General features: G+C 36.5%; 3 protein-coding genes across 3 annotated transcripts in view; 2 read left to right on the top strand and 1 right to left on the bottom strand.

Annotated features, from left to right (window-relative positions):
• LOC131788925 (uncharacterized) overlaps window positions 1–5158 on the top strand; it is a 5319-nt gene extending 161 nt beyond the window's left edge. Inside the window, exons 1-6 of the mRNA XM_059106015.2 lie at window positions 1–47; window positions 515–1183; window positions 1745–1833; window positions 2438–2647; window positions 3091–3160; window positions 3668–5158. The exon at window positions 1–47 is cut by the window's left edge and continues 161 nt beyond it. Of these exons, the coding sequence (XP_058961998.2) occupies window positions 1–47; window positions 515–1183; window positions 1745–1833; window positions 2438–2647; window positions 3091–3160; window positions 3668–3841 (1259 nt within the window). The 3' untranslated portion in view covers window positions 3842–5158. The remainder of the gene's footprint in view (window positions 48–514; window positions 1184–1744; window positions 1834–2437; window positions 2648–3090; window positions 3161–3667) is intronic.
• Window positions 5159–5527: 369 nt separating this feature from the next.
• LOC131788926 (dual specificity protein phosphatase 12-like) lies at window positions 5528–10449 on the bottom strand. Its single transcript, XM_059106016.2, has 7 exons — window positions 10120–10449; window positions 8450–8563; window positions 7887–8005; window positions 7520–7619; window positions 6602–6794; window positions 6172–6220; window positions 5528–5663 (listed from the first exon to the last, which is right to left on the bottom strand). The coding sequence occupies exons 1-7, from the start codon at window positions 10374–10376 to the stop codon at window positions 5536–5538; spliced, it is 960 nt and encodes a 319-aa protein (XP_058961999.1). The 5' UTR covers window positions 10377–10449; the 3' UTR covers window positions 5528–5535.
• Window positions 10450–10497: 48 nt separating this feature from the next.
• Window positions 10498–13383, top strand: LOC131788924 (F-box only protein 38-like). The gene has a single exon (XM_059106014.2). It carries the CDS (start codon window positions 10604–10606, stop codon window positions 12446–12448), a length of 1845 nt encoding a protein of 614 aa, XP_058961997.2. The 5' UTR covers window positions 10498–10603; the 3' UTR covers window positions 12449–13383.
• Window positions 13384–13649: the final 266 nt, after the last annotated feature.

Genomic DNA, 13649 nt, shown 5'->3' with positions numbered 1-13649 from the left:
CTGTCGTTTGCTATGTACATTCTCAGCTGGCAGTTCAACCTTGCAAAGTACGTAATGTACAAATTTGTTGTTTATTTACATTTGCTATTCTTGTGTATTTTGTTCCTCTGCTGCTTGAAATTCATGTCGGGACTTTGCTTTTGCTACTTACCTGCATTCTTTAGCGCTCTGAAGGAGATCACCGGTTCAATAAAACAATGGCGAAAACGGTCAGACACAATCGATTTCCTTTGGGACTTCGGCTTTGTCTCACAATAACGTGCATATGGGGCTGAGCTAAAATGTTTACGTGTATTTTTCTGTAAAACTCGGTTCTTGGATTTCGAGTCTTTGTAGCCAGAACAACCCTGATTTTCACCTTCAACGCAAAGTATCAGTTATATATGGCTTATTCTCAGTAAATTCACGCCAAGAAGATGTTGATCAACATCACATTCAGTTTAAGTGCTGCCTGTAAATAGACAGCAAATGTCAGGATTAGTATTTAAAATTCGCTTCTTTTTTCATCCCACAGGTTCAAAAACCTTTTATTTTTCAATTGAACAGAAGGAAGAAAACTGCACATGGAAGAAGAGGTACTGGACAGGAGTCCAGCTATGGTCAAGTGCAAGGTTTGTTGTCCTTTCAAACAAGAGGAAGAATCTTCTTGCACAAGAGCAAACACCGATCATCTCATCTTCTCAAGCAAAATAATGGAAATGTTAAACTGGACAAAAATGCAAAGGACTTGTCACTGATATCAACATGGAATAATGATCCACTTATGGATCACAAACAGTTGGTTGTAATGGTTTTTAAAGAAGATGCATTTACTGGAAGACCTTCCTTAAGACTCAGGGAAGATTTTCTCAATGCTGCCTCTTCCCAAGGGTGTAAGGAGCCTTCAAAAGGTCCAGTTGCAAAGCATAAAATAAGAGACACATGTTCAGCCTCTTTTGGCAAATATTCCAGAGCAACTCAGCAAGACATGAGGCCACATCCTCTGCAAGGTAGTGTGGACAGAGTTTTGGAAGTATCTCCCTCAAATTTAGGGATTAAAAACTCTATTTCAGAAGCAGCAGTGCTGTTTTCAGACTTTTGTAGTGGTGAAAGAGATTTGGAAAAGCCAGAGATTAAAAAAACCTTCCAGAGTGGGCCAAATCCTACTCAGCTTTCTTCAGTATTACTGGAACTTAGAGAGGAGGTGAGATTTTATCCTTTTATGGTGGATTTTTTGTTGTCTTGTCATTACATCACTGCAATGATTCATGCAGGATCTCAACACACATTTTAGCATGTACATTTGACAAATAGAGGGTTTCTTGTGTACTCACTGATAATTAGAGAAGGTACAAATTTTTAGGATCAAACCCTTCATTTTATTCATGCAGAGTGGGATGATCAAGATCTACCTTATTTTGTGGCTGGATTGTGTCACTCAGAATCAAGGCAGTTTGAATGCTAGCAATCATTCACACTAACTAGAAAATTCATTACCTGAAGTGAAATATAGTTATCAGTTCTCTTGTGGATGCACAGGTCTGTCTGTGTGTCTTTTTGTCCAAAGATCTGTCATCATGCTCTACCTGCTTGATAGGAAAATCTAGACAGTAATATCCATGTCTACATTGATGGTTCATAGTGAGTTCTTACAGAGTGTTTGATCGTTGAAGTTTGACATTTAGAAATTCAAACAATGAGAATTTGGTATTTCCTTGATGAAGTTCAGTATAACTGTTGTGTTTTTTTAAACTCAATTGTGCAGATTCCATTATTCTTTCTGAAGAAGCCCAATTATGCAATATACAACAAGAGAATTAAATTTGTTAACAACATCACTGGAGTCACAACACAGTAAGTCTAATAAATCATTTATTTCTGAATTTTATTTGATAGTTAATCTTTGTTTGAATTTTTTCTTCAAGTCTGTTGGATATCACATTAAAGAGGATGTTAATTCTATGGAAATACTAAGTCCAGTTTTTTTTAGAGTTTTCCTGACACCACTGTTATGTGGTTTAAGGTCTAGTTTTTCATTTGAATGATTTATTCAATCGATTGTTAAAAAATCCATACTTCTAGACTGGTGTAGGATTAAAACCATGCAGTGGTAATTAATAAACCTTTTTGGTTTCCACACTCTTGCGTTTGGTCAATCATCTTACCTGGTCTGAGTGAGTGTTCTTTGTTTCCCTGATTAACTTATTATTTGAGTTAGATTGGCAGCTGTGTGTAATAACTTTGGGTTAAGTTTTGCAACAGTCTTTCAGAAAAGCACTTTAACAATTAGGGCCAAACATGCCTGTTGTCAAGTAATGTTTTGCCAAGGACATCAACAAAATGTCAGTTATGTAACAATAAACTTTGTTTTGCACTTTAATTTTATTTTAATGATAAGTAATGATATGAAAAAAATGCATCCCTTTTGAGAGGGGTCACAGCATCATTGTATTTTCAGTGGAATCTATCCATACAGAAGCCAAGTAAGTGGCTTGAGAATGCTCATGCTGAGCTGCATGACAGAGCTGTCTGTTGAGGTCCTTAAAATCACCAAACATCCAAATGAAGCAGCAATCAAAGTGCGGTGGAGGATTAAGGGAGTACCATTAATTAGAAAATTAGTTCCTTACCTTGGAAGAAAAGTCAGAGTTGATTCTTATGGTTACAGGTACACATTATATTGGATTTTTTTGGGTGCATTTTGATAATTTCTTTGTCTCAATATGGTTTTAAGCTGAACTAGCTTTTAGTCTTTGAGCAGATACCTTGATTTGTTTTATACAAGCAAATTCTGTTCCTCATATTTGTGGGGTAAATTAAGAATACTACATAAATCAAACAAAGAGAGCACCACACAAATTTTTGAGAGAGACGCATGTGCCACTGGAGCTTGTTTCTTCTTTGCCAGTTGGCATCTGTTGTGTGGTTTCTTTTTCAACAAACTTAGAGGAGAGAAAAATTTTTTGTAATTGATCTAACAGACTACTGGTACGCAGTATCTTTTTGCAGTTCAAACAGAGGCTAGGGAATCAATTTGCCAGCTCTCACAGCTATTTTTTCCAGAGCTCAAATGTTCCTTATCATCTACTCACTGTTACTTTGTGTATATAGATATCTGGATGGCTTTTCTGTGTTTGAAGTCGGAAGTGATGGCCTTATTCACTGTCACAGACTTCACAAGGTGTGTTTAAAAGAATAGGAATGGCCAAGAGGGAGTAGGTATCTAACACTTTGGGACAAACCCTACAATTTTGAGAAGCTATAAATGAAGCTTGGTTGCCTTTGGTGTGATTAATTTATATATTGTTGAATGTTTGATTGTATATTAACACATAACAATGAGTAGCCAGGACAGTTTAAGAACTGACAACAACTTGTGTCTAATGCCTTTGGTGAAGATTGTCAGTTGTTTATTGTTTTATCCCAAGGTGGATTTTGAATATTTTAAACCTTTCCTTTCTTACAAGTATCAATCAGCCCATAGAATAGATTGTGAAGGGTGAGCAATTTTTTTAAATGATGGGTATATTGGCAGTTCTTTGCTAAGTTGTCATTCCCCTTCTGCTCCATAATACATGGATGTTACATCCATGGAGAAATCCCTTAATTGTCTTGCTAGGAGCAAAAGCCTCAAGGTCTAAAAAGACAGTTTATTTTTTATCAGTTTTCAAATTCTTTTAAACTGCAGGTGATGCCCTCCACGTCACAGGAAAAGGAAAATCCATTATGGATGGTTGTGTTTTGGCCGTTGATCCACATTCTGAATCCAAGGCAGTGTGAATCCTTCAGTGCATTTGAATGCTGCAGCACTGATAAAGAAATTGAACCTTCAACCTCTGACTCTGATGTGCTTGCTTGCTAGAACAAATAATCAATCAACCCCAACCAAAACACATCAAGTTGGTCGTAATTAAAAAGACATGGATACTGACCAAGGCAATCACGATTTGACCATGGTATTTTGGTTTTTCTGAAAGTGCTCAAAAGTACTTGGTAACTATTTGGTCTTTGTGTTTATTTGAGAATCACTGTTGTTGTAAGGGGATTTTTGTTTTTTTGGAACTTAACAAATGTCATTTTGTAAAAAAAAAATTTGTAAGTTTCCTTCAACACTATTTCTCTGTAGAGTGTTCAAAAATGATAGCGTAATACTACAGTCAAATTTGATAACTTGAACCTTGAAGTGAAATTGAAAAAGGCTTGAGTTCAAGCTATCAGGAGTTGGGAACAAAGGACTGGAAACAAGGGAAAAATGGTGTTTTACTGTTTTTCTATTCATACCTTATACATTTTAATTAAATTCAATTATAGAGAAGTCAAGTGAAAATGGAACAATAAATTACTGTAGAAATTAAATGTAACAAATGATTTAGACTGCAGTACATTGTTTTGATTTGTCATGTATTAACAGACGTGATTTGAGTTATAAATGGTAAAAATACATAGAAAATGACCTGAAGGGAAACGAAAAATGCTTCGAGTTAAAGAGAGGTTCAAGTTATTAAAATTTTTTTTCCAAAATGAAAGGTGCATGCACTACCAGAAGTAGGTTAAGAGGTGTACATGTACTTTTGAGCACTTCACAGATTGGCCTTACAGTATAATTCAATGTAAAAGGAAAGAGAGCAGCTACTCATCCAGAACTTGAGGTTTAAATATACCTAAAGGGCACAGTACTGAGAAGTGTCATTAGCCATGAAATGTAGCCTGATTGTGCTAAATGGCAAAAAAAGAAAATTCTTCTGTGCTTAATGGTCCGAGTACATAGGTTAACTTCTATAGTCAAAGAATGATAATTAGTAAACTAAATTCCATTAGTGGATGTAGTAACAGTTAATTGACCATTGGTGGAGATCCTACATCAGATCAAAAAGACAATACTATGTATATCAGTGTAGGGCTAGCAGAAGGGTGTGACTTGAGTTATATGCTATTATGCTAGAACTAAAAGTCTAAAATCCCACTTGCTCTTTCAAATTTGACTGGAAATAATGTATAGTTTGTCTGATGCCTTGTTGAGTGGGCAAGAAAGCTAGAAAAGTTTATTCAGGAGATATTGAAGGCTTTAAATTAGCTAATGAAGCTTCTGATTTGCCATGTCAAGAGAAAGTAAATGGCCTGTGCTGTTGAAAAGTAGGGTTAAAATGTTTAATTCAAACAATAAAATTTGACCAAAGGATTCTTGTTGCCTCTTACATGTGATGGCATCTTCAGTGGCCCTTCATTAGACCCTACCTAAGTAACATTTTTATCATCACAAGTTGCACACACAGTTATACTGGATTTCCTCTTTTTAGATTTATAAGAGGGTGATGAATTTTAGGCTTGTTGTACATGTCTCTCTTGTATGATTTTTGTTGTTATTGCCTCTAAGCCACTTTAAATCTGTATGTGAAGTACATGACCTTGAGCAGTATTCACTCTTATCCGCACGGACAGTACCAATTGAAAGAAACTTGAGATGTTGAATGTAGCCAAACCATGTGTCTTTATTTAATTAAGGGGTTTGGTTGTTTTCCTGGACAGGATATACTGACAGAAGTGCAAGATATTGTCCTAGCTTGAACTCTGCTCAGGTTGAATTGGTTGAACAAAAGATCGGCATACTATCCTTGATTCATCAACTCTGTTTTTGTGAATCTGAAATGCTGGTGTCACCCACTTTCCACAAGAACACTGCATTCCTGGCCAAATAATTTAAAAGTAGGTGCATGTAAGTTACTTTATACCACAATATATTTAACAAATCATCACATGGCTTGAATTTAGGAAACTAGCAGATGTCAAGATGTCACAAGGGCACCACTTGATAAAAAGGGCAATTGAAAAATGAACTTTCATGACTTCTTTTGCTTCCTTGTTGTTACATTTATGGTTTTCTTTAAGACCCTTCTAACCTGTAACAAGTAGCATAGTATTCAAGCATATTATTCAATGAGTCTGAAGTGCTTAGGTGTGTCAAAAGTAGAACTGACATAAAGCAAGATTTCTCTGAAGAAGGTGACTGTCATACTTCCTTGGCTTTGACAAGCAAAATCTCCTAGAAATGATTTCTAACTTTACTTGGTATCATATCAATTTATCTATGGATAGCTCTCATACATAGAAATGTAGCCTTAAAGGTAATTGGCTGAGGAATTTTGCTTTGTCACTTTTCATAGGGTACTATATTACAGTGAAACTTTTTCATACCTGCCCAGTTAAATGAGCCCAGTCTTCCACCACACTTAGGACAAGGAAGCTAAAAGTGTACACAGACATTTTAAAAGTTGGAAAAAAATTAACAGGCTGCTTTAGTTATGAAATAACTGGACTGCTGAATGTCTGTGAGTGTGTCATTAATTTAATAACATACCAGTTGTGAATAACCGCTGAATGGATTGGATTATTCAAAAAACAACTGAACATCCAAATAACTAGCAGAATGACTAGGAAATTGACATTAAGAACAAAGGAAGGACTGAGAACACCAGAATGAACAAAGTTAAAGGTTTATCAGTTGATGGATTAAATTTGAATCAGCACTGTGACAATTTACATAGCACTTCATTTTCCCAAAACATACAAGAAGCCATGAAATACATGCAATGTGCTTATTAAGCTGCGTGTACACCATTAGTACCTTTCCATCGATTGTTCCCTCAAGTAAAGGAAGCATCCAGCTCACAGGTTCAATAAAAAGGGATGTACATGGACCCTTGCTGCTGCTGTTACTCCAGTTTACAGCACTGGAATCCTGTTTATGCCGCCTGAATGACACTTGACCACTGCCAGGCTCGTGGTCAATGCTTGAATCACCACCAAATAACATAAACCTGCAGAGGAAACATTAACTACCTATTTCCTAACATTTCCTTTAACATGTTACTTATTAGCATTTGTTGGAGAAGCTGCAGTCTAAGGGTTAGTGTGCTGGACTCTGCATTGAGAGGTGTGGGTTTGAGACCTGGCTGGGTCAATGTGTTGTGTTTTTGGGAAAAACACTTCCCTCTCACAGTGTCTCTCTCCACCCAGGAGTACAAATGGGTACCAGCGAATTGTCAGGGAAGCCTGATGAATGCTGGAGGGTAACCTTGCTATAGACTGGTATCCCATCCGGGGGGGGGGGGGGGGGTGTAGTGATATTCCTCATCAATTAATGCTGGGGAAACCAGGATAAGCTTTGGCTAAGTGGGCCACTAACCTTTTCATTTTTTTAATAAGTAGTTTAAGTAGTTCAAATGACATACTCTCTTTAAGAAGTCTTTTAAACAATATTTGCACTCTGGCAAGCACAGTAATAAGCAAAGAACTCACTAAAAGGATATCAAGCAGTAATGTTGAGAAATAATTATTCAGATGAATGGGATACACAAAATTACAAGGTGAAAAAGTGAACCCAATAGAAAAAGAACCTATGGACATCTGAGTACCTCCAATGCTGTTTGGAAAATTACTCTTGAAATATATTTAGTCTTTTTGAAAGTGACATAAGTTGAAAGAAGACTAACAATTAATAAAAGTTCAAAAGTTGAAATTTATATTATTTGGATTTCCCTACCTACATTTTCTACATTTATACTTCTTGTCATTTGAGGCAGTGTTGTCTTTGAGTTCCTCAATCAATGATGAGAGAAGATCTTTTGTCACCAACTGTGTACCTAAGAGTAGGAAAAATAAAAAAATATCTTATTACTAGTTAATCATTTGTATACATTTTAAAAATAATCATTCATAAAAATTATTCTGATGAACATTGAATATAGGTGATGAAAACAAATAACAATGAAGTTCTGCTTTGAAACTTTTTTCTACCAAATTGCCCTGAGCAAGTCTATAGCTGAATGTCTTAGAAATTAAAAAGCTAGGTAAGTACTCACAGTCTAATATCTGAAAAAGCAAATTAAAGTATTTCATCACAGACTTACTCTGTATCTGACTGGCCAACAGCTGCAGGCGGTATTGTTTGTAAGCAGGATGAGTTTTATCAACTGTACTTCCCATTGCTTCGTAAAGTTGAAGTTGCTCAAGAAAGCCAACATTGGGACTAAAAAAATAATGAATAAAGCAATCCAACAATCAATCAACCACAAGTCAATGTAAAATGAAATTTTAATGCAATACCTACAATAAATTGTTGTGTCCTTGTTGAAGTGTTAAATGTACAAGTCACATGTGTGGTATTATTAAGGTATTACAACCTGTAAAGAATGTTTGCTTCCCAAGAAACTTTAATTTCTTTTAACCCTTTAACTCCCAAGATCTCATTTAATTTAGTAATTCTCCTTACTGTCTGACATACAGTTCTTGTGATGTTAGTTTGGAGAATTTGGTATTGAATCAACTTATAATCCCCTAATTGCTATTTTTCTTTATTCTTATCACTTGTCTCCTTGATATTGTATTGATATTGCAAGGAGAAATTCTGTCTTGGTCACTCATGGGAGTTAAAGGAGTAATAATGGTTTTGATATTTTATCTTATATCTTACTTGGCTTTGGGATAAATTTTCTTCATAAAAGCAACAGCCTCATCCACTGACAACTGGTCTGATTTCATCAGATGGGCCAAAACAACAGTAACACTGCGTGACACACCCTCTAGGCTGCAGATCAAAGTACACAGAACTGGTTGGATCAACTACACTGTACACTTGAATGAAGGAACCTAAACACAAACTCACTGAGAGCAATATAAATTCAGTGGGAAGATCAACGATGCAGACATTGCATTTGCCTAATGAACATGGGACTAGTAGAATACAAATCCTTGATTCAGTAAAACTCTAGCAGTAAAACAATAGAGAAGAAATATTGGGTAACCATGTAAAATCATTAGTCAGGAGATGTTTATACTTCTAATTCATTTGGGTGAAAGAAGTGACAAAATAAATTAATTGAATGATCTTTTTGCATATTAACAAAAGAAAGTTTTTTTTAATTTTGAACTAAGGTCAAATAAAAAAAAGATTAAGGTGCTATTGGTTGCAAGATTTATACATAAATCCTGCCTATACAAGCCACTCACACATGCAGTTGGGAATATACCGTAATTTCCAGCCATTTACCCACATGGCAGATTACCTGCATCACTCAATTTTTGAAAGAACAAGAAAAAAATTTCAACGGATTACCCTAGCAGATAACCTGCACCCAAAAACAAAAGAAATATTCGTCAACTCACACAAAGTTCCTCCACTGTTTTTGTTGACATGACATCCTTTAGCATGCAATAAATAAATTCTCACACTTCTTGTTCTCTATGTTTCATTGAGAATGATACCACTTGTAAAAATCTATTCTCCAAAAAAATTTATATCTTGAGATCTACTGAGTAAAAGAAATCACTTGAAATGGGAAAATACTCTTTCACTCAAGGCAGTGCCAGCTAAGAAAATTTTACTGATGCATCAAATATTATGTCATACCATTAATTATGTAGCGCCATGAAATGAACATGTTGACATCATTTTCCGTGTGAATTGCTCAGAAGCCTGCTTTGTCACAATTGATTCTTTTATTTTCAAGTTCGTTTCCTGTATAAGTGAGAATTGTTTTTGAACTAAACAAAGAAACAAGCTGTGAAATTGACAAGGTAAGAAAGTAAGAGAACAAACAAGATAAAAACTTTGTCATCGAGTTTTGTAGATATGTTTTTGATTTGCATCAGCTTTCATTGAGAGCAATCTGCGTGAAATAAATGAGCTATTACACAGGTTCTTTGGAGAGTATTTTTAGTGGATCTTGCTATCCCTGCTTATTGGTTTAAAACTACCCGCCCCTTCCTATAACCCGCACCAACAACTGTTTGTTGAAAAATTAACAGACTACTTGCTGGTAATTAGCCAGAAATTACGGTAATACCTTATTTAGGTCTGTAGGAAATGCAGTATTCATAGTCTTGTGGGATTATTGCCATGAAACAGATTAGCTTTTTAAGTGTAAGAGGACTGCATAACTATGCTCTACTTAGATCAATGACATGAAAAAATGGTATTAAATCCTTTTTTTTTTAAATACGTTCCAGTATCCCCAGCGTTCCACGTTTCCTGATTTTAAGAAGCTTAAAGGTTTCACCACGCACGAATTTCAGCGTGTTTAATTTGGCTAGCCGTACTTTGTGAAAATCCGTTAAAAATCAGCCTCCAAGAATTGTACTTACCAATGAACGACCACAGTTTGCTTGTTTTGTAAACCAGTTGTGATGAAGTCGGAACATTCGTCAAAGAAACTTAGAAGATCTGCTTCGGGTTCGTCCAGGCAAGTGACATGCTTTGTCGAAACTCCATCTTCCTCGATTTGAAGCGGTTCACTGTCCACAGTGAGGATTCTTAAAGTGGCATCTGGTAACTTGACACTTACTAAATTGCTTGCATCAACCCGTGTTCCGACAAAAAGTCCTTCCTTGATTAGAGGCATTTCCACATTACCACAATTCGTCCGCCATGTTTTTCACTGCCACTTCGGGTGTTCGTACAGCCGTCGGAAACTCTAAAAATAATACTGCTGGCCATGAACATCGCACTCTTCGAGAGTTCCTCGTTAGGTTGAAAATGTCCCTGAAACATTGAGTTTTGGGATATATAAATTTGTTTCCTTTAAAAAAAGAAAAGGAGAGTGATCTTAAAAGTACCAGTCATCGCGAAATGGATGATCAGAGAGATGATGATGACGAAAAACCTATGGAAAAAGAAACGTCGACATCTTACGCGAGGGAAAATTCATGTTTACTTTCATTGGCTGACTTTTCTCTGGAGATCTTGGTAAAGATTATGTCTTCCTTGTCGCTTAAAGAAATACTTCGGCTCGAGACGACTAGCAGGAAGCTTTCACTCGCCACAACAATCCATTTGAGAACAAGGAAATCGGTTGATTTTACCGAAGGGAAATGGTACGGAGAAATGTCTTCATTAGTAACAGACGGTATATTTTCGCGCCTACTCCAACGATGTCCAGAGGTAAACAGTGTGCTCGGAATACATCCTACGTTGCTAACAAAACGTCAACAGAGACACGTAGACGTGTTAAGCGTTGATGGAATCACTGCCGCTTTGACTTTCTGTAAAAAGCTAAAATCAATCGGCACTTCTAACATACAAGTGTTGGACGCCATGTTGGCGATCAATCCAAATTTGGAAATTGCCGGAGGTTTCCGCAACAGAGGTGGAGAGTTCCCGATCTCTCCACACAGTTTTTTGTCGATTCCAAGCAGAGTGAAATTATCCCAGCTGGTACTAACAGGTGTAACAGTTCCATTGTTACCCACAATAGAGGGTTTGACGTTTCTTCAACTTCGATGGGTTAAGTTTACAGACCATGAACCTTTCAAAGACTTTTCATGTCCAAAATTAGAACACTTTATTATGAAAAACTGTATGGGTGTTGTTGAAACTGGTTCATTCAGTCCACGAGTTTGTATTCCCCTATTCCATGCTCTAGGTAGAGCTGCACATCTGGAACGCCTTGAATTAGTACGTGTTCCTTTTCCAGGTGGTGTGTTTCGGCATGTTGTTGAGGAAAATTGGCGACTAGGCAGCTTTCGATACCTTACAAGAGTTTCACTTGCATCATGCTATGATGCCATTGAGGTAGATCTTGGTTACCTGGTACTAGTATCTGCCTTTCGATTAGAAGAACTTTGCATTCAGCCTTCTTTGACCAAGGATGCAGTCTTCTCAGCATTGTTAATGGCTCATGCAGAGTATCCAAGATTTGAATGTCTTCACCTGGGTTATACTGATGACTTTCCTGAAAAAGGGAAATACACAGAAGAGGAGCTCCAACAGCATGGCTTAATGATTGAAAGAGAACAGACGCCTGCCTTGTCAGATAGAGGACTGAAACTAGCTTTGCAAGTATTTCCACAGGTGCGCTGTTTATCAGTCAGCAACTGTCCAAATTTGAGAAATGCTACACTTTGGCCTACGTCAAATTTAACATGCCTGACAATATCGGATTTGACATTATACAAGTGCAAGAATTTATCTTTGGAATATTTTTCTCAATTTATCCGTCAGCTGCCTGCCATTCAGTTCCTCAAAGTTCAGAATATGTTCAAGAGGGAGTCCTCTGGTGAACCTACTAGACCTGAAAGAACCAATTCTAATGATGATGACAATCTTCTTTTGTCATCACAAGTTCTAAAAAGTATTTTCTTGCAAAAGTGTGGAATAGTAAAATTGTCTGTTGAAGATTGCCCAAAACTAAGTTCTGTTTCATGCACCTCATGCAAAGAGCTATCAGAAGTAAAACTCAAGAACTGTTTATTAAATCGAGCAAAGTTTACATTGTGTCCAGCCCTTGAAATGAAAACTCTCCTGGATGAGTTGTACAATTTGCCCGTAATTGCTGGTCGAATAATCTCCTTGAATCCGACAGAATTGTTTGATCCAGCTGAACTGGAAAGACAGGTCTTTGAATCCATGGTTGATTATCCTTTTTGTGTCATCAAAGATGAAGGAAACCAAGGTTTTTGTTTACAGTTAGGCTGATACTGTTACTGTCACTGTCATCATTACTGGCTTTGCTGTTAAAACTACAAAGGATTTGGTTGTTACTTCACTTAGTGCAAATTATCTATCTGGTAATTTTCTTCCTGGAGTCTCCTTTGTGAGTAGGAGCCCTTTGGATCTGACGTTATTCAAATAAATGGGATGACTGGAATAGGAGAAGCCCAGATTTATTGATAATTCACATTTGTAGAGATGTAAGCCGCACTGTTGTATGTTTTTTTTCTTTTATCTCAGATGACAACCCTAGGCATGATTCTTTTCAGCTGCTCTTAAGGCAGTCCAGGAAGTACCATCAACTGATCAACAGCCTAGATCTCTGGCTAAATTAGGTTACCAAATGTATTAGCGAGTCCATGACAAGCCTTACCACAAATCATTATTACCAGTATATTGAATGAATATGAATACAACTACCAATACTACAAGTCATCACCTACAACATTAATCAACGTTTATTTAAAGGCAAAGAATTACTTAGTCAAATAGATTGATATACACTGCTAACTCAATGACATCATAGTATCAATTTATTAAATAGATTCCTTGTTTCTGTGTTTCTCTTCAGTGATACATGTGGATCACAGATGACTTCAAAATGTGGTAAGAACTAGAAGTGGCTGACAAGTTGCAGTGGAGTGTGTCACTGATGTTCTTACCTCATTTTGACATCTTCTGTCATCTATTACTAAACATACCCATTGCAACATGGATTCTTTTTATCCTATATAATAAAGAACCAAAACAATTTTATTGGTGATGTCATCTATGCATTTGTCCTCCAACAGACCTTATTTGCCACCTTTGTCAGGGTGCTGTCACGTGGATTGTTTCGGGTAAAAAAGGAATTATCTTGCAGCACTTGCAGTCATGGTATTTCTCGCTGGTTTATTCTTTCATTTTAGTAACTGCAATGATTGCATAGTAATAGGTCTACACTGCATACTTGTGTCTAATATGAAGTGAAATTAAGGTATTGTAAAATTATTACATGCCTACAGCTGTATAGCACTCAAAATCTGTTTGAAAGGTATGCTGAATAGATATAAATGGGTGCATTGGTGTGCCAAAGTGCAGTAGTTTTCAGGAAGTTGTTTGATTAACTATTCAACAAATAGACTCTTAGTTCCAAGTTTTCTGAGCAAATTGATCTGATGAACTGGAAAAAAATACGAGTTCTAAG

Source organism: Pocillopora verrucosa, chromosome 4 (assembly GCF_036669915.1).
Source record: "Pocillopora verrucosa isolate sample1 chromosome 4, ASM3666991v2, whole genome shotgun sequence".
Classification (NCBI taxonomy): domain Eukaryota; kingdom Metazoa; phylum Cnidaria; class Anthozoa; order Scleractinia; family Pocilloporidae; genus Pocillopora; species Pocillopora verrucosa.
This window is presented reverse-complemented; position numbering and strand designations above follow the sequence as displayed.

Bases quoted from the DNA above. Each gene is read 5' to 3' on its own strand.
- LOC131788924 (XM_059106014.2), top strand. From the start codon at position 10,604: ATGGATGATCAGAGAGATGATGATGACGAAAAACCTATGGAAAAAGAA.
- LOC131788926 (XM_059106016.2), bottom strand. From the start codon at position 10,376: ATGCCTCTAATCAAGGAAGGACTTTTTGTCGGAACACGGGTTGATGCA. The intron at 8,564-10,119 runs GTAAGTACAATT...TTTGATCTGCAG, and splicing joins CAAACTGTGGTCGTTCATTG to CCTAGAGGGTGTGTCACGCA. The intron at 6,795-7,519 runs GTAGGGAAATCC...TTTCCTCTGCAG, and splicing joins TATAAATGTAGAAAATGTAG to GTTTATGTTATTTGGTGGTG.